Here is a 22154-nt window from a genome sequence, read left to right as displayed (position 1 = left end):
AGAACTGATGCTTTTTATTTTAAAAGCTTTTGGGGCTCTGCTTTTGGGCATCCCTTGTATCTTTAAATAAGTGGTAAGGGCTTCACTTCTCAAAGCATCTAGAGACAGAGTCTGAGAGTGAAACCCTAGCCACTCTCTTGTACTTTGATCTGATTAATATAAAAAGAAATACCGAAAGGGGCGCTAGTCTTTGGGGCCAATATCTCTAGGCACGGAACTCCGCCGGGCCAATGCAAATCTATTGTGATCTGTGAATTGTTTTGAAGTGGTTATTTGGTGTTGTCGCGATTGATTCTTGACTTGGAGTGTCCAAGTCTGTTACATCCACAGTTCATTATCTTCGAGTATTTTGGATGTAATGTGTTCAGAGTTCATGAATGGGGATTCTTGGAGGTAGTGTGGTTTACACTTCAAACTTTCTAAAAGGCAACTTATGCTCAAGATGGCAATCTTCTAAGGTACAAAGTTGAGGGTAGCAAATCCGAGATGTATCCAATACTCTGCAGCTACTGGGGTGTCCATGGTATGTCCATGGTAGCTTCTTCCTCAACTTGATTTCACTATTTATGTCCACTGTGAGTTGGAGAGAGGGTGTTTTGGCATCTCAAGTGAACTGCCCAGAGTGATCCCATTATTTATTTTGGCTTTTAAAATTTAGGTATTTGTTTTACTTATTTGTTAAAGTCTGGGTAGGGAAATTTATTGAGGTGGGTATGTGTGTGACCCCTTGTCCCCATTGTATATTGTATTAGTTATTCATTGCCAAGGTTGATTGGTTCAAGAGACTCTCTCTCTCTCTCTCTCTCTCTCTCTCTCTCTCTCTCTCTCTCTCTCTCTCTCTCTCTCTCTGCTTTTGCATCGTCGACTTTGTCAGACGGATCTATGGCGGTCTCCTGTTGCAAAGGTCCAAAGCAGTTTCCCATGGGAACCGACTCCTGCAGAGGAACAATATAACGGCCACCAGAGAAGCGTAGCCCTACCGATGACGGCCACAAACCTGGTGTCAGCCCTCCTCAATCTAGCCATCTGTTGTTGCTAAAGCTGGATCTCAAGGGTCTCCATAGCCGTGGATTTGAGGGGGGGAGGGGGAGGGAGACTTGGAGCTTTGTGGAGAGCCAGTCCTACGAACTTGCTATGGAGCGAGCCGAGCTCTCCTGGGTGGAGAGGCCTTTGCAAGATGGCCTATTTGTCTGCAAATGAAGCACTGGTTCCGGAGGCCCCAATACTCCACACTCAATCCGATCCAACCACCGCTCACCCAAGACAACAAAACCATCTTCGGCCACAGTCACCGGAACTAGAAATCGGAACGGGGAACGACGAACAACAATGGGTATGAAATACTATAATGAGAAGTTGGAATGGGAACGGAGAATAGAGACCTGAAAATGGCCATTCCCTGTAACTATGCTCGCACGTGAATGTGTCTCACGAACAAGAACCGGTAACTCCGCGGCCTTGGCCCCGACAACTGATGTTGAAGTATGCGAGGTCTTCAAGACCGTCCGAATCATGCAACCAATCCTAGAAAGCAAGGAAATATACTCCCGCCTCAAGCCTCAGAAGCAAACTGAGATAGCAAGATCTGCCTCCTCGTCAAGCACATCTGAAATCGGATCAAAGTCGTGGTGCCACTGTCAGAAGTAAGCTCGAACCGCTCGAACACAAAGCGGGCTCATTGATATCACTTTGGTTGCCACCTTTGGAGACTCAAACTCTATCTCGTAATAGCCTCTCCCAAGAATCTGCACATCAATGATCTTTGCCCACTTTGGTGAGGAGCCGAGTCTAGAGCAAGTCCCGAACCTCACCTCTACTGGCCGTGTGCCAACAATCTTGCAAATGACCGAGGTGGCTTGAAGTCGTTCCACCTCGGCCACCAAGCTCGCTTGCTCTTCTGGCGAAAGAGCAAGTCGAAGGGGTTGGCTCCGTCGTGTCGAACGAGGGGCTTCAGTAGAGTCTCTCCAAGGTGGAGCAAGGGCCACCATTCTGTGTCTATTGATGTTAAGGAGAGGACGAAGACGACGATGAAAGCCACCAGTAGGCAGCAGGTTGCCCACGGCAGGGGGAAGGCGGGGCGGCGGGGGGGGATGATGATGGCAAGAGAAGCAGCAGCAGCCTGCCCCTTTTAGGCTTATTAACCTCATTTCACAATAGTACATTAACCGTTTCAAAAAACTTGAAACATACGGATCTCTCGGTGGAGCAAAATTGTTTCTCTTCTCTTGAATCAACTTGAAAGTTCCTCCAATAATACTCCCACCCATTTCTTCAAGTCTCCACACTCTTCCGAAGGCAGCCTTCATGCTCAACTTTGCTGGATTTCCTGCATAGACACCTGATGTACAAATAAATGAGAGCGGAAACAAATTATTTGAGCTACCGATCTTACTCAAAGTTGAATGAGCATTCATAAAAGAGCAACCTTTGAAAAGAAAAAAGACATGTAACCTGAACAAAAAGGTTCAATTAATCTTTCAAAAACTTCAGCTCCAAGATTACGCCGAACAAACTCCTCAACCGATTCTTCACGTCCCTACAACCATAATCCATTCACAATTTGAAGTGCTGTCTTTAATTTGTATTAAGTTCTAGTAACCGAATTTCATAAGCTCTTCATGATGGACGAGATTACCCACAGGTGGAGGAGGCCGTAAGCCAAGGGCACCTAAACCAGCTCTCAGCTTGCCTTGAATACTCATAAGGTCAAAGAAAGGTAAGTCTGTGGGCCCTGCAGGCACTGGCCGCAATTTTCCTTGCCAGAAGACAAAGCGTGGAGCAGTTGGATCCCCAAGAACCAGTTCATCTTTCAAGCCAGTGTCGACCTGTTACAACATAATCTCATCTTTCAAATGGGTGATGTCAATAAACAATTACTTTTATTTCCGAAGATGAGCTGTTGTTTTCCAGTAAGTCAGAAATAATGTCAGAGAACTGGACTTGCAGTGTTTATATAAAACACTCATGTCTATTAACCCTTGATGGAACAATCAGGATTTACCACTACAAGACCAACTATACTTCTGTTTCTGTCTTGTCTGAACTGTCCCTATAAACAGAGCTTTTTTCCTGTGTTCAAGTGTCATACTGATTACATCCAATATCAAATTTTCAAATAAACTAGAAACTTACGATGTTGTCGAGACTAAATTTAGAAGCAATCAAAACGAAGGTGCAAAATCATATCTAACAAGAGTACAACAAGAACGACACCAAAAAAGAATTCCACACACAAAAAACAAACTTCAAATAATAAATGCATTTCAAATCCTAGAATGTTTCAAGTTTAAAAAAAATTGTAACATGCTTCAACGCAACTATGTTTGCATGGTCATGGACAACACAAACTGGTGCATGTGTGAGTGCATGCATACATGCATGTATGTGTGTACCCGTGTGGGCACTCATGCACAACTCAAAAGTCTTCTTCCTCTCCAGAATAACAATGCAGGTCACGATCAAGTGACAAAATGCAAAAATCATATTCCTCTATAGAATATGACAAAATTTTAGCGGAGGAAACATACCACCATTGTGAGCATGGGATCACTAGGCTGGAAGCTGTTGGGGCCTTCCTCCCATAGGTAGTCCCCCTTTTGCACAGTCGTGATATTACCACCGACTCTGTCTCTAGCTTCAGTGACCAAAACACTCTTTACATCACCAGAATGCTTGGTTGCAAGCGCTTGCGCTGTGCACAAGCCAGAGATACCAGCGCCCACTATCACACAATCATACTTCTCTTTATTCTGAGTTTTCTCTGTTGTTGGAGAAGGGGGGGCAACAGCCTGTTGATCATAAACCTGGAAACAGTGAGCTTTCTTGTGATGCTGATCTGTGCTAAGAGTAGCGTCAGGGTTGGGGCTTCTGCGGTCGGGACTAGGTTTTCGATGGCTCCAATACGGAAACTTCACAGATGAGCGTTTGTGAGGAGGGGTGAGAATAGAGTAAGGTGAAAGCGAGGCTTGAAACGGCGGCGGGTGTGTGAGGAAGGTGGAGGAAGCGGACCACAGTAGAGAAGCAGCCACCTCCATGCCAACACGCTGTTGAAAGTGCCACGATGAAGACAAACGTACAAAGTTCAAATGCAGAAAACTGTACAAGCAAAACTACCTACTGGCTACTCATTTCCTTCCAAGATTCCTCTCGATTCCCTCCCAACCCCACTTCTTGCCACGTGCACCCTTATAAAAGTAAAACATTCGAACCCACTAGGCAATTTCTGGTGCTCCCCCAGGAAGCGGGGACGTTGAGTTGATCTAGGCCTACATGGGCAACCCATGCAATGAAAAAACCCCTCCGTCTATGCTCGTCTCTTGTGCGCCTACCCACCGCCCTCAATCCGTGCTCGTCTCTAGCACATCCACCGATTTTCTACTTGTTGTCCTACGTGCACATCCTCTCCTCTCTGACTGTTGCGTTGCCCAATTCCCTGGCACCGTATCTTGTTTGATTCTTTATAATTTCTAATTTTATGTGATTGGGTCCCTCCTCCTCGCCCAAGTGCGAGCAGTGGGCACCCAGCCTTACGCGTCGAGACTTGGGACTAGGTAGTTTGAACCCCCCCCCACCCCCCCCCCCCCCCCCCCCCCCCCCCCACCAAGGACTAAATATCACGGGGTCTTTAATGAAGACCTCGTCATGGAATCGACGGTGAAGAGAGAGGCACACAAATCTTGAGACGAGCGGGCGACCAATAAAATTTGTGCATGGGCACTGGGCTGGGATTCAAACCCATCACCCTGGTGTTGAGAGCATGGTGGTTTAACAACACAGGCGCGTGACTTTTGGTGTCCCATATGATCATTTTAAAACTTATAAAGTAAACTTTTTTGGGCAAAAGTAAACTATAACCAAAAAAGTAAACTCGGACACGTCTGTTTAAAATCGATTGGCCGAGCTTACCTAGCGTCTCGTGTAGCCAGCTTTCCGCCGTGGATCCCACGATGGAGTCTTCATTGAAGACCCCGTGTTCTTTAGTCTTGACACCCCCCCCCCACACACAACTTGATATGGCAGGACCTTTAGGCCACTCCAAACGCATGGTGTCCACACACTTTTCAACATAAATCGAGGACGAGGCATTAAGCTCAAAACCTCATGCGTACGTCGCCATACAAGCTATCCACCTAAACAATCATACTCTTTGTTACAGAGGTGGTAGAAACTGTATACAACATTGTGTGAAGTGAAGAGGCTGGAGTTTGTAGCTGGGTGGTGAGTTTTCAACACGCCATTGAATGAACGTCTTTGTTTTTTGGACGGTCTTGAAAGAGTTGAGAAGAGTCATGGGCAAGGAAGTGGAGAAATGGAGAGGGTGAGAGAGGGAGATAAGGGTGGCACTCCATAAAGAAGCAAGGGAAGCAAGGGAGAGCATTGCGCAGCTTTCTTGTCTCAATTTTCATCAGTGCCAGGTTGGCCAAGGCCTCGTGGGAGACAACATTGGAGGAGGAGGCAGTCGTGATTGGCCACCTGCACGAGAGAGAGAGAGAGAGAGAGAGAGAGAGAGAGAGAGAGAGAGAGAGACCCTGGCAAGGCTTGAGTGAATGCTACAGGCCAGGGTGAGGGAGTTGGGGAAGTGCTCTTGCCACACTCATTAGCGTCCATTTGATAAGCTATCTGGCCCGCAGGATTCACCAATAGGGAGATGTCACGTGCACCAAAATTGCCTTTTGAACCCTATATGTGGGACCCTCCTGTGAAAAATTACCTTTCTTTCCTTATAAAACCCCCTTATTGTACACTCACATGCTACCATATGGTTCTCCTTAGTGCATGCCCTGTGCTATCTAGTGCTCGATAATCTCTCACAATCTTGATAAGCTATTCGTGCCCCCTTGATAAGCGATAAGGTGATAAGGTCTTCACCACAACTATAAGCTACCAAGGCTTGGGATAAGCTACCATAACCTGATAAGCTATCAAGGTCAATTATAAGCTTTCAAAGGTAGTGATAAGTTATCCCACTTGGAGCTTGCTTATCACAAGAGTTAAAGGGGTATTCTTATGGAGATGTGACTAAGAGACCACCCAATGATCGTGAACTCGAGTCTACTCATTAAGCAGATAAAGTTTTAGAAATTGAGCTATTTTGGGCCGAAAGGTGCTCAAAGCACCTTCGATTGATCTCCTACGATCTCTCATAGCAAGCCGGATCAAATCAAGCAAAGTTTCACACTCGATGATGACGGGCAAAAATGTGTGAAATTTTATTATGAGTTCATTTGGGGTGCCATATACACTTTTTTTACTCATTGGCAATCAAAGTGCATCATTTTAGTCCTTGGGAATGCAAGTTGTCACCATATGCTACTTGATGCTTTCATATGCTGGTGGTTTGCATTTGTTGAAAATTAATTTATGCATTGCAAATTGCATTGGGAATGCGTGAATTTGCTTACTTAAAGTGGCACGTGCATGAGTTAGAGTTATATGTTGATATTCATGCACTTGAGATCTGGTGTCATTGTATTTATGACACAGAGTTTAAATTTTACATAGATGAGCACACCTTGAAGTATTTTTGTACTCAACTTGATTTGAGAGGCCATCAAGGTAGATGGGCTCACTTGATTGCTGAATTTCATATGGAAATTTTGTACAAAACGGGCAAGGATAGCACATGGGTTGTTACAACTCTTATAGCTTTTAGAAATATAACTGGCAAAGTATTTCTATGGATTTTATAGTGGCACTACAAAGAACTTTAAAGAGACAAGGACTCTATTTTGGTAGTGCTCTATTGTCTCCACAAGATGGCTCACTTTATTTCTACTGTAGAGATTGTGGCAACTCCACAAGTCACGGGTTTGTTTATTCATAGTATTTTTAGACTCTATGGATTACCTCAATCCTCAATTTCAGATAGAGATCAAAAGTTCATAGGACATTTTTGGCAGCAAGTGTTTGCTAAGTTGAATGTCACTTTAAATCTAAGTAGTGGTGATCACCCTAAGACAGATGGTCAGACAAAAAAGGTGAGTCAAATTTTAGAAGATATGTTAAGAGCCTATGTGTCTGACAGACAAACACATTGGGATACATATCTTCCTTTGATGGAATTTTGTCATAGAAAATAATATCTAACTTTACCAAACGATATTCTCATATTAAACTGATCATTTAATATGGGAAGATAAAAGGGGAACAAGAGTTAGGATATAGATATGTGCTTCTAAACCTATCTCAACAGGGGACCAAAAGGAGAAATGTTTACATCTCAATAGGGGTTCAAAAGGAGACGGTCTACCAAAGAGCAATGTGCAATAAGTTCTTCTAGATTTACCTCAGCAAGGGACCAAGAGGAGAGATGGTTATATCTCAATAGGGTCCAAAAGGAGGTAGTCTATCAAAGAGTAATGTGCATCTAATGGAGCTTAAAAGACCTTAGGGTTAGCTTCATTAAAGACCTTCAAAAGTTAGTGTTAAAAAGTTACGCAAGCTAGGGCTAACCTTGAGGTGGGAATCCTACCCAAGCATGAGATGCTAAGATGCTTAAAGTGGTTGTGGGAACCTTGCCCAAAGCTTAAGGTGATTTTTATGCTTAAATGACTAAGGTTCTTTAAGTGTTCAATTTAAGAGAAACTCTCAAGAGGCATAAAATGTTTCCATGCTTGATTGACTAAGTGCTTGAAGTAAACCAAATGACTTAATAAGCATAAAAGACACATGTTCAAATGATCCTCCACATGTGGCCTTCATGATGTGCTTGAATCCTATTGGATAGGTTTTAAAGGGGTCCAATGAGAATTTAGATACATAAAAATAAGTAATTAAGTTCTTTCTCTCGAAGAGGACATATGTCTCAAATGAAATAATTAAATAATACAAGAGAGAGAGAGAGGGAGGGAGAGAGAAAGGTGTGGACCAAGCATGAGAGGGGGGTATACTCTCCCACACACACACACACACACACACACATTCTCTCATTGTGGGGAGTGCAAAGTGCAAGAGCTCTATCTCCTTCTCCAAGCTTGTTGAGAAGTGGAGAGCTTACACCAACACTCTTGGCTATGGAATGCAAATCCAATCAAAAGCCATGCTTCAATGCTTAAGCTTGTCATCTTCTTCATCTTCATTACTATGCTATTATGCTATGCTAAGCAAAAAGAGTAATGATAAGTGAGAAACTATTTCTTTCTCCTATGGATGATTCTTCTTCCTCTTCCCTACCTTCATTCCCCGCTAGCTCTCTCCACCTTCGAAGGTGTTTGAGGCCTTGGGATAGTTAATGATTTTTACAAAATTTATGTTATGCTTGTGATGCATGAATCTTTCCATATTCATAGCATCACCAAGGTCACAAGGAACACAAAGATTGTATTGTACCAAGTCTCTCTTGATGGGAGAATCTATAATGCAAACGCCTTTTGGAGGGGGGACCGGCTCCAAGTAACTCCGGTCCTCAATTATTATCATTTTCTCTAATACTCTCTCTCTTACAAAAGTATTGTTCATGCCAAGTTAATTAAGTACTATGTTTATGTTGCTACCATCAATTAAGTTCACCCTCTATGTTCTCAAAGTGATCTCACAAAAATGCTCACTTTAATTCTCTGAATTCTGCTATTCTCAAAGTTCAAAAGCCATTTCCATTACATTGGTATCAAAGCATTTAGTTTCTCTTTTTTTGTTTAAGAAGAGAGGTCCATAAATAGCCTATTAATGGTTGATTTTGTTAATTATATTAGGGTAAGTGGGAATGGGATCTATTATCGGTTTTGTTGAGCCCACTATGTGGGATATGGTGCATAGCTCGGGAGCTTTGTTCTTAATAATTGGGTCTTTTTAGACTTGCCTATGATTTTACCATTATTGAGCCATAAGAAGTCCGAAAGGGGCTATCCCTCGGTAACTTTTCTATGTTAGACCCACCCTACTACTCTCTATAATTAACCAATTCGAGCCGTGGATGTACTTACTTAAGTGCTTATTTTCAAAGGCTAAGAGGAGTAGCAACTAAGGTTTTAAATTGCCAAAGGATACACTAAGTAAAGACATAAGTATAATTAGCATGGTTGAAAATAACCAAGAGAGTAGAATGAACATTAATAACTTTGATTTTGCACACGAAGGTGCTAATGATGATGCCCCCATGTTTATCAATTATCTTGTTACTAGGTTGCATCAAGCTATGGGCAACCCTACTTTGCAAGCCAAAGTTACTCAACAACTTCGTGCTTATGGGATTTTCCTTCCTCTCCAAGAGGCGAGAGAGCTTAGGAGGCCTCTTGATGAGAGGAGGAATCCAAAGAACAAGAAAGTAATGAATTCCTAAGTTCCTCTGAAGATGTGGCTCCATGAAGACAACGGTCTAGACGATCGCTAACTCCTCCCATGAGGAAACGGTCAACACACAGTCCTTCTCCTCGTCACTCCAAAAGGGAAGATAGGAAACAAAGGAAGAAAAGGTCAAGAAAGAGGTCACCCTCTTCTCCCTCTTCTTCACCTTCCTCCTCTCTCGAAGAAAGCAATAGTTATTCTCCTAGAGAATACAAGAGGAGAGGACATCGCAAAACTTACCTTGCATGGCGAAGGTCCCAAAAGCTTAAGAAATTTAAAGAGGGAGGAAGAGTATTTCTTTTCTCACCTATGATGGCACCTTGGATGCGGCCTTTGGAGACGAGGACTTCATGGAGTCCTCCAAGCTACGCCATGTAGCTATGCACTTCGAAAAATCTGCTTGTCAATGGTGGGCTATCCTTCGTAGCAACGGCAAGGCCCCAAAGACGTGGAAAACTCTATGAGTTTCCATCATGAAGCAATTCCTTGCAAGCGATGCCAAGGACAAAGTGCTCACCGAATGGCAAAGTTTGAAGCTACTCTTCAATGAGCTAGCCACAAATATGTAGACAAGTTTTGCGATTTACATCTCAAAGCTACAATCTTTCAAAGGATAGAATTCGGACAAAAGCAACAATTTTGTGCGGGATTACCTTGTGTGGGATTACCTGATGAAATGGCCGAGTATATCAACTCACAATGGCCTAGCACTATCACCGAAGTCATCCACCACACTATGGTTGCTTCAAGGATCAATTTCCAACAAGGGGCGAGAAGAAATTTCAAGCCCATGGAAAACAAGGATCGAAATAAGCTAAAGGGAAGAGCAATGCTCAAAACTCTTCCCAAGGCAACACCAACACCAACAACAACAAGTCTAAGGAGAAAGGAGCTTACAAAGGTAAAAATAACCTCTCTCCCAAAGAATTAGAGGCATTTTATAAAGACCATAAATGCTTTAAGTGTGGGGAGCAAGGACATGGTTATCGTTCTTGCCCCAAAAGAAACATACTCAATGACACTCCTAGAGCTTCCATGGTTGAAGCTCCAAAAGAGGATACTCATTGCAAAGGCTCACCCCTCTGCTATGCTTGGGGAAAACTAAGGGAGCATGATGCCTTCATCTTGTTTGACCCTAGCTCTACTCACAACTTCATATCAACGGAGTTGGCCACCAAGTTGGGCATTCAAGCTTTTGAGATGGGAGATACTGTAATTGCTGACACAGCTTTCAAGGGATAGCAAGCCTCCATTACTCTCTTGATTGGGAAGTTGAAGCTTCATGTCCAAAGCTACGTCAACAAAGAAGACTTTTTTTAATCTCTCCTCTCCAACATGAGGATGTTATCCTAGGGGCACCATGGTTCAACCGCATGGCTGCCAACGTGAAGTTCCTTGAAAGGAGAATCTACTTCACCTACAGGAAAAAGAGCATATACATAGATGCTAATGATTCGGGGAGCACCACATCCTTGGTAAATATGCTTACTTTTGATAATTCAATGAAAAGCTCTATTTTTGCGTATATGATTTTTGTTAGAGAATCTGTAAATGATTCTAATGTTTTCACAAGTAGTAGTAAAGGGAATGTTCTTAAATGGATTCCAAGATGTTTCATTGATGACATCCCTAGTGAGCTACCTCCAAAACAAGGGGATGATGACCATGCAATAGAGTTTCTATTAGGAAACTCACCGCCTAATAAACCTCCTTATTGAGTTTTACAAGCTCAACATCATGAGGCAAGTGCATGAATACATTGGAAAAAGGGATGGTGAGACCTAGATTCTCTCCATTCTGTTCACCAATACTTTTAGTGCAAAAGAAAGATAGCACATATCACATGTGTGTCGACTATAGAGCACTAAATAGGATCACTTTAAATAATAAAAAATTTCATGTGCCGCGGGTAGAAGATCTATTTGATAAGTTACAAGTTTTGGCCTGACAAATGCTCCAGCAGCATTCAAACTCACGATGGACAAAAATCTTCAGGCCACTCAAATTCTCTTGAGGAGTACAAGTGACACCTCTAGGTAATCTTCAAGTTGTGAGAGAGAATAAGCTTTTCATTAATCAAAAGAAAAGTGAATTTTCCCTCCAAGAGATTCAATATTTAGGTCACATTATCTCTCAAGATGGTATCTATATGAATCCATCAAAGTTGGAGGTAATAAAAGCATGGCCTAATCCAAGGAATCCACATGAGCTAAGAAGCTTTATTGGTATGTGTGCATACTATAGACGCTTCATAGCAAAATTTTCTCAGATAGCAAGACCATTACATGACTTAACAAAGAAGAACGTTAAGTATTCATGGACTGCTAAGGAGCAAAATGCTTTTGACAAGTTCAAAGAGAAGCTTACCTCTCAACCAGTCCTCATGCTTCCGGATCTCTCAAAGCCATTTGAGGTCCAATGTCATGCTTGTGGTGATTGCGTTGGAGCAGTTTTGCTTCAAGAAGGGCATACCATAGCATATGAGAGCCAAAGGCTCAATGCCGATGAACGGGTCTTGGGCATATGTGAAAAAGAGCTTTTAGCTATTCTACATGCCCTAGACACATGGAAGCACTATCTCTTGGGGGCTTCATTCATCCTATGAATGGATCACAAAGTCTCAAGTATTTCATGACACAAACCAAGCTTTCTGACAAACAAATGAGGTGGACAACTTTTCTTTCGCAATTTAAATTTCATATTGCTCACATTGTTGACAAGCACAATCAAGTGGTCGATGCACTTTCACAACGGCCAAGGGTAAATGTGGCATCTATAGCAACTCACAATGATCTATCTTTTATGATATATGAGTATGCTACTGACCAAGACTTTAAGTAGGTAATTGCAACCTTTGCATTAGGGAAGAAAAAAAAAGAACCATTCACCTTGAAGGATGGTTATCTTCCAAATGGCAAAATGCTATGTGTTACTCACCAATACAATAAGAAAGTCATGTATGAATTCGATGCTTCTCCTTACGCGGAGAAAAGAGGGATTCCATAATTTACTCTTCGAGGAGTAGAAATGTATTTTTGTTGGTCTACCATGAAAAGTAAACATACAAGAGTATGTTTCAAAATGTGTGGTATACCAAAAATTGAATTTTGATCGAGGGAAGCAACTTGGATTGTTTCAGTCGACAGGATTAGCAAGAAAACACACTCTATGTCTGTCAAAAAGACTATTAAGGCACATCAAATAGCAACCCTCTTTAGATCTCAAATTTTCAAGTATCATGGCTTGTCAACATCCATAGTGTCGGACAAAGAGCCTAGAATGACCAATTATTTCTAGAAGGGTCTCTTTGAGAATCTAGAAAGTAGATTAAATTTCTCTTTCAGCCTATCATCCACAAACGGATGACCAAAGTGAAATAACTAATCTAACAATTCTTGAATCTACTAAAATCCTATGTCATGGAAGTAGATCAACGTTCTCAATGAGAGAAGTGCCTACCTCTTATAGAGTATGCGTACAATGACATTGTACATATTTCAATGGGGAAAGCCCCTTTCGAGGTTAAAGAGGGAAGATCCAAAAGTCCCTTACTACTTAAAGTATATGAGAAGATCTTCACTGCTGATGAATATAGCCAAGACTTACCAAAGATTAAAAAGGTTATATCCATCTCACAGCAAAGGCAAAAATGGATGTTGTTAATAAGCACAGAAGAGCCTTAGCCTTTAAAAAAAATGATTGGGTCTTGCTAAAGTTTCTCAAGGCTCATCTAAGTCATACTACGGGCAAGAATCCTATGAACAAGAGTATTATGATAAACTAGCAAAAAGATACCATGGTCCTTTGTTTTAAAATTCTTAAGCCAATCAATGAGATGGATTATCAATTAAAGTTGCCCAACCATTGGCTCATTCACAATGTTAACCATGTGATCCCACTCAAGCCTTACAAAGGAGAGGCACAAAAAGAACCAATATAATTGAGGACCCGCCAGAGATCGAAGATCAAGAAGAGGCGTTGCAGCTTGAATTGATTCTTCGACACGAAGACAAGGTACGAAGAAATGGTAACGTTATCCAATGATATCTTGTTAAGTAGAATTATCCTTTTAAAGATGCTAGATGAATGCAAGGAACCTAGCTTAAGGATAATATGAACCTTGTCAATGCTTACAATGCTACACTAGAGTAAGCAAATGAAAACTCATTTTAAATGAACAATGTTTTTGTCTTTAAGACTCATTCTCTCTCTTTTATTGTGCACAAAAATCAAGAAGTATGCATGCTTAGGATCATGTTTGTGGTCACGACGTCTCCCAAATACCAAGTAGAACTTGTCGCTCTACTTTGAAAGTACGATATGGACTAAAGAGCAGACATGCTTACGGCAGCTAAGTCTCCCGAGCACCAAATGGATTTTTCATCCATTCTGGAATGATGTCGTAGGGTAAAAGGGATCCTCTACCCGCTAAGAAACATGAACTAGACTAGGCTTTATCTTCTCTACCTCATAGTCGAGGGCGACTATGATTTCAAGAGAGAGGCAATGTCATAAAAAGAAATATCTAACTTTACCAAATGATTTTCTCATATTAAACTGATCATCTAATATGGGAAGATAAAAGGGGAACAAGAGTTAGGATATAGATATGTGCTTCTAGACCTATCTTAACAAGGGACCAAAAGGAGAAATAGTTGCATCTCAATAGGGTCCAAAAGGAGACGGTCTACCAAGACCAATGTGCAATAAGTTCCTCTAGATTTACCTCGGCAAGGGACCAAGAGGAGAGATGGTTACATCTCAATATGGTCCAAAAGGAGGTAGTTTATCAAAGAGTAACGTGCATCTAATGGAGCTTAAAAGACCTTAGGGTTAGCTTCATTAAAGACCTCCAAAAGTTAGTGTTAAAGCTAAGGCTAACCTTGAGGTGGAAATTCTACCCAAGCATGAGATGCTAAGATGCTTAAAGTGGTTTTGGGAACCTTGCCCAAAGCTTAAGGTGATTTTTATGCTTAAATGACTAAGGTTCTTTAAGTGTTCAATTTAAAAAGAAACTCTCAAGAGGCATAAAAAGTTTCCATGCTTGATTGACTAAGTGCTTGAAGTAAACCAAATGACTTAATAAGCATAAAAGACACATGTTCAAATGATCCTCCACATGTGGCCCTCATGATGTGCTTGAATCCTATTGGATAGGTTTTAAATGGGTCCAATGAGAATTTAGATACATAAAAATAAATAATTAAGTTCTTTCTCTCAAAGAGGAAAAAGAGGACACATGTCCGAATGAAATAAATAATACGAGAGAGAGAGAGAGAGAGAGAGAGAGAGAGAGAGGGGAGGGAGAGAGAAAGGTGTGGACCAAGCATGAGAGGGGGGTATACTCCCCCCCCCCACACACACACACATTCTCTCATTGTGGGGAGTGCAAAGTGCAAGAGCTCCATCTCCTTCTCCAAGCTTGTTGAGAAGTGGAGAGCCTACACCAACACTCTTGGCTATGGAATGCAAATCCAACCAAGAGCCATGCTTCAATGCTTAAGCTTGTCATCTTCTCCATATTCATTACTATGCGATTATGCTATGCTAAGCAAGAAGAGTGATGATAAGTGAGGAACTATTTCTTTCTCCTATGGATGATTCTTCTTCCTCTTCCCTACCTTCATTCCCCGCTAGCTCTTTCCACCTTGGAAGGTGTTTGAGGCCTAGGGATAGTTAATCCTTTTTGCAAAGTTTATATTATGCTCGTGATGCTTGAATCTTTTCATCTTCATAGCATCATCAAGGTCACAAGGAACACAAAGATTGTATTGTACCAAGTCTCTCTTGATGGGAGAATCTGTAATACAAATGCCTTTAGGATGGGGGACCAGCTCCAAGTAAATCCGGTCCTCAACTATTGTCATTTTCTCTAATACTCTCTCTCTTGCAAAAGTATTGTTTATGCCAAGTTAATTAAGTACTATGTTTATGTTGCTACCATCAATTAAGTTCACCCTCTATGTTCTCAAAGTGATCTCACAAAAATGCTCACTTTAATTCTCTTAATTCCGCTATTCTCAAAGTTCATAGGCCATTTCCATTACAGAGTTTTCTTATAATAGTCATCCAAGTCGAGCTATGGGATTTACACCATTTGAAATGATATATTGTATGACCCCTCTGGCTCCATACGCGGAGTGTGACCATGCTTATGAATCATTGAAAAACACCTTGACTAGCGCTCCTATTCTACGAGTGCCCCATTGGAATGTAATTTTCCATGTGCATATTGAGATTTTAGGTTCTAAGGCTAGTTGCCTTGCCACAACAAGCTTTCTTACCAAGATGCACGTCATGCTAACTTAGCCAAGAAAAGGTTTCAACAAGCAGCTAATAGGACTAAAAGTTATGCAAAAATAAAAAAAGATATTTTAGGGCCTTTGAAGAAGGAGAAAAAGTGTTTCTCCAAGTTCTTTAAAGGTCTACTTCCTTGTTGACAATAAGGTGTTGCAAGCTTTCACCAAAGTACTGTGTCTTTGGAAGATTATAAAAAGCTTAGTGACGTGTTAGTGATGTGGCCTATAAACTATAATTATCTTCACAATCTCAGAGTTCATTCAGTGTTTCATGTTAGTAAATTGGAAAAAAATTATTTCTAAAGACAATAATGTAAATTAATGAAACTGTTCTTTTACGGAATCTCCACCGTATGACCATAGTTCATATAAGATACTAGATATGAGAGACAAATGGTTGAGAAACAATATTCTCCAAGAATTTCTAGTTGCTTGGAAAGATCTTCCACTTATTGATTCTACATGGGAATGAGAGGACTTCACTTGTTAACACTTCCCTGCAATTTTCTCATTGAGGACAAGAGAAGTAGCTACTATGATTGGATAAGAGAAGGTTTTTTGTGAGGCAATAAAAAACGTGAGCAAAGAAAATCGAGTAAGAATATGGCAACAACAAAAGAAATCAAGAAAAAAATGTTGACTGGTTATGATTGTATGCACTTGGTCTATGTAAGTTGGGATGCATAGAACTTATGGTTGACCATTGATTCATTTATCTTTGTTAGAGATTCTATAGCTTGATCACATCAGCTATTTACACCTACACTCTGTTCCAACCACATTCCAACTTTCTTATATTCACATAATTGACTTCTTTATATACTACCCATGGACACATATACACCTAGATAGATCTAGAAAAGCCCATAGTCATCTAGAAAGAAAAATACAGTTCAAAGACATATGGTCGTTGTGTCATAATAATCAATATCTAATTCTCCTAAATGATTTTCTCATGTTAAACTGATCATTTAATATGGGGAAGTGCCAGGGGAGAAAAAGCTAGAATATTGGTTAAGCTAGCAGACCGGCCACAATAGGGATCCAAAGGAGGGAAAATAGGGATCCAAAGGGGGGGCCATCTGCAAAAGAGCCATGTGCAAGAATGGGCTAAAAAGACCCTAAGGTTCAACCCATTAAGACTTCCAAAATGCTAAGGTTCCAAAATTCAAAGGTTGTGTCCAAAGGTCAACCATGGGGGAATTGGATGCTTTGTGTGTGTCAAAAAAAGTCTTTACGAATCCCTACTTAGGAGGGGGCAAGCCTTGCTTGTAGGGGATGAGAGAGAAAGCCACACACACACACACACACACACACACACACACACAAGCTCCCTTTAAACAAAGGGAATGAGGGACACATGTCAGCTCCCTAGGCCAGATGCCCACAAGGTGTACCCAATTCCTATTGGATGGCCTTGGAGGTGGACCAATGAGAATTAGGCTAGAGTAAATCTAGTTTAATCAATTTAAAAACACTTAATAAAAGAAACAATGAGAATTAAGTCCTCTAGAAGACTATTGGGTGGATAGTCTCCCAAGGGGTCCAATGAGCATTCAACAGCCCAATGGCTTGCCTGATTCCTATTGGCCAGGAGGCAAAGGGGTCCAATGAGAGTTTAGCTGAATTATTAAATTACCTAAATCTCTCACAAAAGGGGAAAGGGGGACACATTTCAGAAGGCTATCACTTATACTGCTTAATTACTATTGGCTAGGCCTGGGGAGGTCCAATGAGAGTAGAGCATGAGCAAATAGCAAGAGGGGTCGACCGAGAGAGAGAGAGAGAGGGATGATTTTTGCAAGGCATTATCACACACGCACTCACACAATCTCATGTGTGAAGTAAAGAAGACTCTCTCTCCTTCTCAAGCTTTAATGGAAAGCTTACCACCTACTCCAAGCTTGTGAGAAGGGAGGCCTACACCAACAACTCTTGGCTTTGTGATGCAAATCCAACCAAGAGCCAAGATTCAATGCATGCTCATCTCCTCTACCATGCTAATTACTAAGCTAAGCTATGCTAATATGAGTGATTATGTGAGGAGATGTACATCTTTCTCGTAAGAATACTCCTTCTTCCTCTTAATCTACTCTCATACCTTGCTAGCTCTCACCATCTTCGAAGGTGTGTGAGGTCTTGGGTCTGAGACCGGGGATAATTGATGTTGTGTTTGCTACGTGTTTTGCTTAGTGCATGAAGCTTTCATCTTCATTGCACTAGCTAGTCTTGAAGGAACACAAAGAATTGTATTGTACAATGTCTCTCTTGATGGGAGAAACCATAATACAAAGCCTTTTGGAGGGGGGACCGGCTCCATGCAAATCCGGTCCTCAAATGTTGTCAATAGCTTAATTTCTCTCTCTTTTGAAAGTGTTGTTCATTCTATTTAACTAGGTGTTATGCTTTTTGTTGCTCTCTCCACCCAAGCACTCTTGTAATTCTCATTAGGAATCTATTCAAATGAAATGCCCACTATGTTCATGCTAATTTCTGCTACACACAAGTTTTTAGGCCATTAAATGTTACATTGGTATCAGAGCAAAAGGTTTCTCTTTTCTTGCTCAAGAAGGGAGGTCCTCAAGCTAGCTATAAATGGTTGGTATTAGTAATTGCATGTGAGTAAGTAGAATAGGGATTTTACAACCTTGCAGTGCGCCTGCCTTCGTGCAGTTAACGGGGCATCACCGTCCAGAGCTATGGTCTTAATAGTGGAGTCCCACGGGGCTTGCCTACAGCTTAACCACTATTGAGCTATTAGAAGCTTGATAGGAGCCGGTGCTGTTTTGGTGTTGAACGACCCTCTCTTCTATTCCTTGCAATGAATGGTATTCAAGCCACGGGTATAGTAGCTTGAGTGCTTTTTCTAAAGGGGTAAAGAGGAGTAGCAACTAGGGCTTGAAGTGCCAAAGTATGCCTAAAAAGTTTACACCTATAAGTTGTGAGAATGGCTGACAATAGTAAAGAGAGTGAAATTAATGTTGATAACTTTGATTTTGCTAATGAGCAAGCTACTAATCATGCTCCGATACTTGTTAACTATCTTGTTTCTAGGCTTCAACAAGCCATGGGCAATCCATCTCTCCAAAGTGAAGTGCAACGGCAGCTCCGTGCTCATGGGATTCTCCAAGCTCACCACCATGACGAGAGAACACCTAGGAAGCCTCCTTGTGAGACTTCCAAAAGAGGTCTTTCTCCGATTCGGGAAGAAGAAGAGAATCCATATGAAGGCCTCAAGAATTTACTTCTTGATGATGCATCTCCTTCCCAAAGGAGAACTCAAGAGCCTCCACCGAAGGAACGAGAAATAAGTGAGTCTCCCGCCACCTCGGCGGAGATGGCTCCACGAAGACGGCGGGCTAAACGCTCTCCATCACCACCAAAGCGGAGAAGACCATCGCACCCTTCTCCACACCATAATTCAAAGAGGGATGATAAAAAGCAAGAGAAGAAAAAGGCGAGAAAGAGGACACCCTCTTTTCTATCTTCTTCATCCTCTTCCTCTTATGAAAGTGATGGTGAAGATGACGAAGATCAAGACAAGAAAAAGGCGAGAAAGAGGTCACCCTCTTCTCCACCCTCCTCAAATTCTTCACCTTTTGAAGAAAACGACGGTGCAACTTTTGAACCATAAAAAAGAAGAGGCCATAGGAAATCCTATGCCACGTGGAAGAGGTCGTCCAAGCTCAAGAAGTTCAAAGAGGGAGGGAAGAGCATCTCTTTCCTTACCTATGATGGCACATTTGGTGCTACGGACAAAGTCTTGGCCTTTATCCAACAATTTGATGCGGCGTTTGGAGATGAGGGCTTCACGGAGTCCTCTAAGCTACGCCATGTAGCTATGCACTTTCAAAAGTCCGCCAGGCAATGGTGGTCTAGCCTACGAGTCAACGGTGAAGCCCCCACGAACATGGAAAGCTTTAAGAGCTTCCATTATGAAGCAGTTTTTGGCCACCAATGCCAAAGACAAAGTACTCACCGAATGGCGAAGCTTAAAGCTCTCTCCCTATGAATCCATCCACAAATATGTAGACAAGTTTTGGGACCTACAACTCAAAGCCACTGTCTTCAAAAAGTTGGATTTTGGAGAGCAAAAAAAACAATTTTGTGCGGGCTTAACTGAAGAAATGGCGGAGTATGTCAACTCCCAAAGGCCACGTACCATATCGGCGGTAATACACCATACTATGGTGGCCTCTCGAATCAATTTCCAAACGGGGGCTAAAAGAAATAATAAGCCCACGGAAAACAAGGGTTCCAACGAGCCTAAGGGGAAGGACAATGTCCAAAAGTCTCCTAAGGGCAACTTGAACAAAGCTAAAGAGAAGGGAGTTTACGAAGGTAAAAACAAACTCTCTCCTGAAGAGCTTGAGCGTTATCGCAAGGATAACCAATGTTTCAAGTGCGGCGAACAAGGGCATGTGTACCGCGCTTGTCCCCAAAAGAACAACCGCCAAGATACTCCTAGAGCTACCTTGGTTGAAATCCAAGAGGAGGAGACTCACCAAACTCACCACAAAGGATCTCCTCTATGCCATGCTTGGGGAAAGGTAAGAGAACATGATGCTTTTATTCTCTTTGACCCTGGTTCTACTCACAATTTTATAACCAAGCTAGGCATACAAGCCTATGAGATGGGAGATGTTCTACCCGCAGACAGTGCTTTCAAGGGGCAAGAAGCTTCAGCCACTCCCTTAATTGGGAAATTGACGCTTCATGTCCAAAGCTATGTGGACAAAGAGGACTTCTTTATCTCTCCTTTCAAGCATGAGGATGTAATCCTAGGGGCACCATGGTTTGACCGCCTGGCTGCCAATGTTAAATTTCCTGAAAGGAGAATCTCCTTTAAGTTCAGGGAAAAAGACATGTATATAGATGCTAAGGAAATGGGTAACACTATCCCCATTGTACATACACCGGCTTTCAACAAGTCAATAAAAGCTCTATTTCCGTGTACATGATTTTTGTTAAAGATTCTCAAAATGAACCTAATGCTTTAGCAAAAGAAAATAAAAGCAACCAAAAGGAATTAGAGTTATCCAATTTTCTCAAGGGGTTTCAAGATGTTTGTATTGACGACATCCCTTGTGAGCTACCTCCTAAACGAGGTAATGATGACCATGCAATTGAACTTCTTCCAGGAAGTTCACCGCCTAACAAACCTCCTTATAGAGTTTCTCAAGCTCAACAAGAGGAGATTATGCGGCAAGTGCATGAGTTAGTTGAGAAGGGCATGGTTAGGCCTAGCTCATCTCCATTTTGCTCCCCTGTGCTATTAGTGCAAACGAAAGACGGCACATATCGTATGTGTGTCGACTATAGAGCACTAAATAGGATCACTATCAAGAATAGGTTTCCCGTTCCACGGGTAGAAGACCTATTTGATAAGCTACAAGGATCGACCTACATCAGTAGGATTGACCTAAAAAGTGGCTATCATCAAATAAGGATAGTTGATCAAGACATTGTAAAGACCGCATTTCGCACCACATTTGGTCTTTACGAATACATTGTCATGCCTTTTGGCTTGACTAATGCACCAGCCACATTCAACCGCTTGATGGAGATGTTGTTCAGACCTCATCGAACCTTCACTGGAGTGTTATTTGATGATATTATCATCTACTCTAATTCATTAGACAAACACAAGCAACACCTCCAGGTAATATTTCAAGTTTTAAGAGAGAATAAACTTTATGTTAATCGAAAGAAAAGTGAATTTTTCTTGCAAGAGATTCAGTATTCAGGTCACATTATCTCTCAAGATGGCATCCAAATGGATCCATCAAAGTTAGAGGTAATAAAAGGATGGCCTAAACCAAAGAATCTTCATGAACTAAGAAGCTTTGTAGGTATGTGAGCATACTATAGATGCTTCATAGAAAAGTTCTCACAAATTGTGGGACCATTACATGACCTAACAAAGAAAAGTGTTAGGTATACATGGTCTGCTAAGGAGAACAATGCTTTCGAAAAGCTTAAAGAATAGCTTATCTCTCAACCTGTGCTTACACTACCGGATCTCTCAAAACCATTTGAGGTCCAATGTGATGCTTGTGGTGATTGCCTTGGAGCTGTTTTGCTCCAAGAAGGGCACGCCATAGGCTATGAAAGTCGAAGGCTCGACCCTGTTGAGCAAGCTCTAGGCATATATGAAAAGAAACTCCTTGCAGTTCTACATGCCTTAGACTCATGGAAGCACTATTTATTGGGGACTCCTTTCATTCTGCGACGAACGAATCACCAAAGTCTTAAGTACTTCATGACGCAGACCAAGCTCTCCGACAAACAAATGAGGTGGGCAAGTTTCCTTTCGCAATTTCATTTTCATATTGCTCACATTGCTGGCAAGCATAATCAAGTAGCTGATGCACTCTCAAGACGGCCGAGAGTGAATGCGGTTTCCATAGCAACTCACAATGATCTATCTTCAATGATAGATGAGTATGCTATTGATCCCGATTTTAGAGATGTGATCTCAACCCTTGCATTAGGGAAGAAAGAAGAACCATTTACTTTACAAGATGGTTATCTTCTCTATGGCAATAGACTATGTGTTACTAACTCACTACG

The 22154-nt window shown here is 41.7% G+C and overlaps 1 protein-coding gene across 1 annotated transcript in view; it reads right to left on the bottom strand.

Moving 5' to 3' along the window:
- LOC147437948 (protoporphyrinogen oxidase, chloroplastic-like) overlaps window positions 1-4103 on the bottom strand; it is a 70513-nt gene extending 66410 nt beyond the window's left edge. The window contains exons 1-4 of the mRNA XM_086487340.1: window positions 3528-4103; window positions 2640-2825; window positions 2452-2536; window positions 2191-2338 (exon numbers count right to left, since the gene is read on the bottom strand). Of these exons, the coding sequence (XP_086343466.1) occupies window positions 2191-2338; window positions 2452-2536; window positions 2640-2825; window positions 3528-4034 (926 nt within the window). The 5' untranslated portion in view covers window positions 4035-4103. The remainder of the gene's footprint in view (window positions 1-2190; window positions 2339-2451; window positions 2537-2639; window positions 2826-3527) is intronic.
- Between the last annotated feature and the right edge of the window lie 18051 nt (window positions 4104-22154).

Source organism: Adiantum capillus-veneris, chromosome 17 (genome assembly GCF_014529385.1).
Source record: "Adiantum capillus-veneris isolate H3 chromosome 17, ASM1452938v2, whole genome shotgun sequence".
Lineage (NCBI taxonomy): Eukaryota > Viridiplantae > Streptophyta > Polypodiopsida > Polypodiales > Pteridaceae > Adiantum > Adiantum capillus-veneris.
This window is presented reverse-complemented; position numbering and strand designations above follow the sequence as displayed.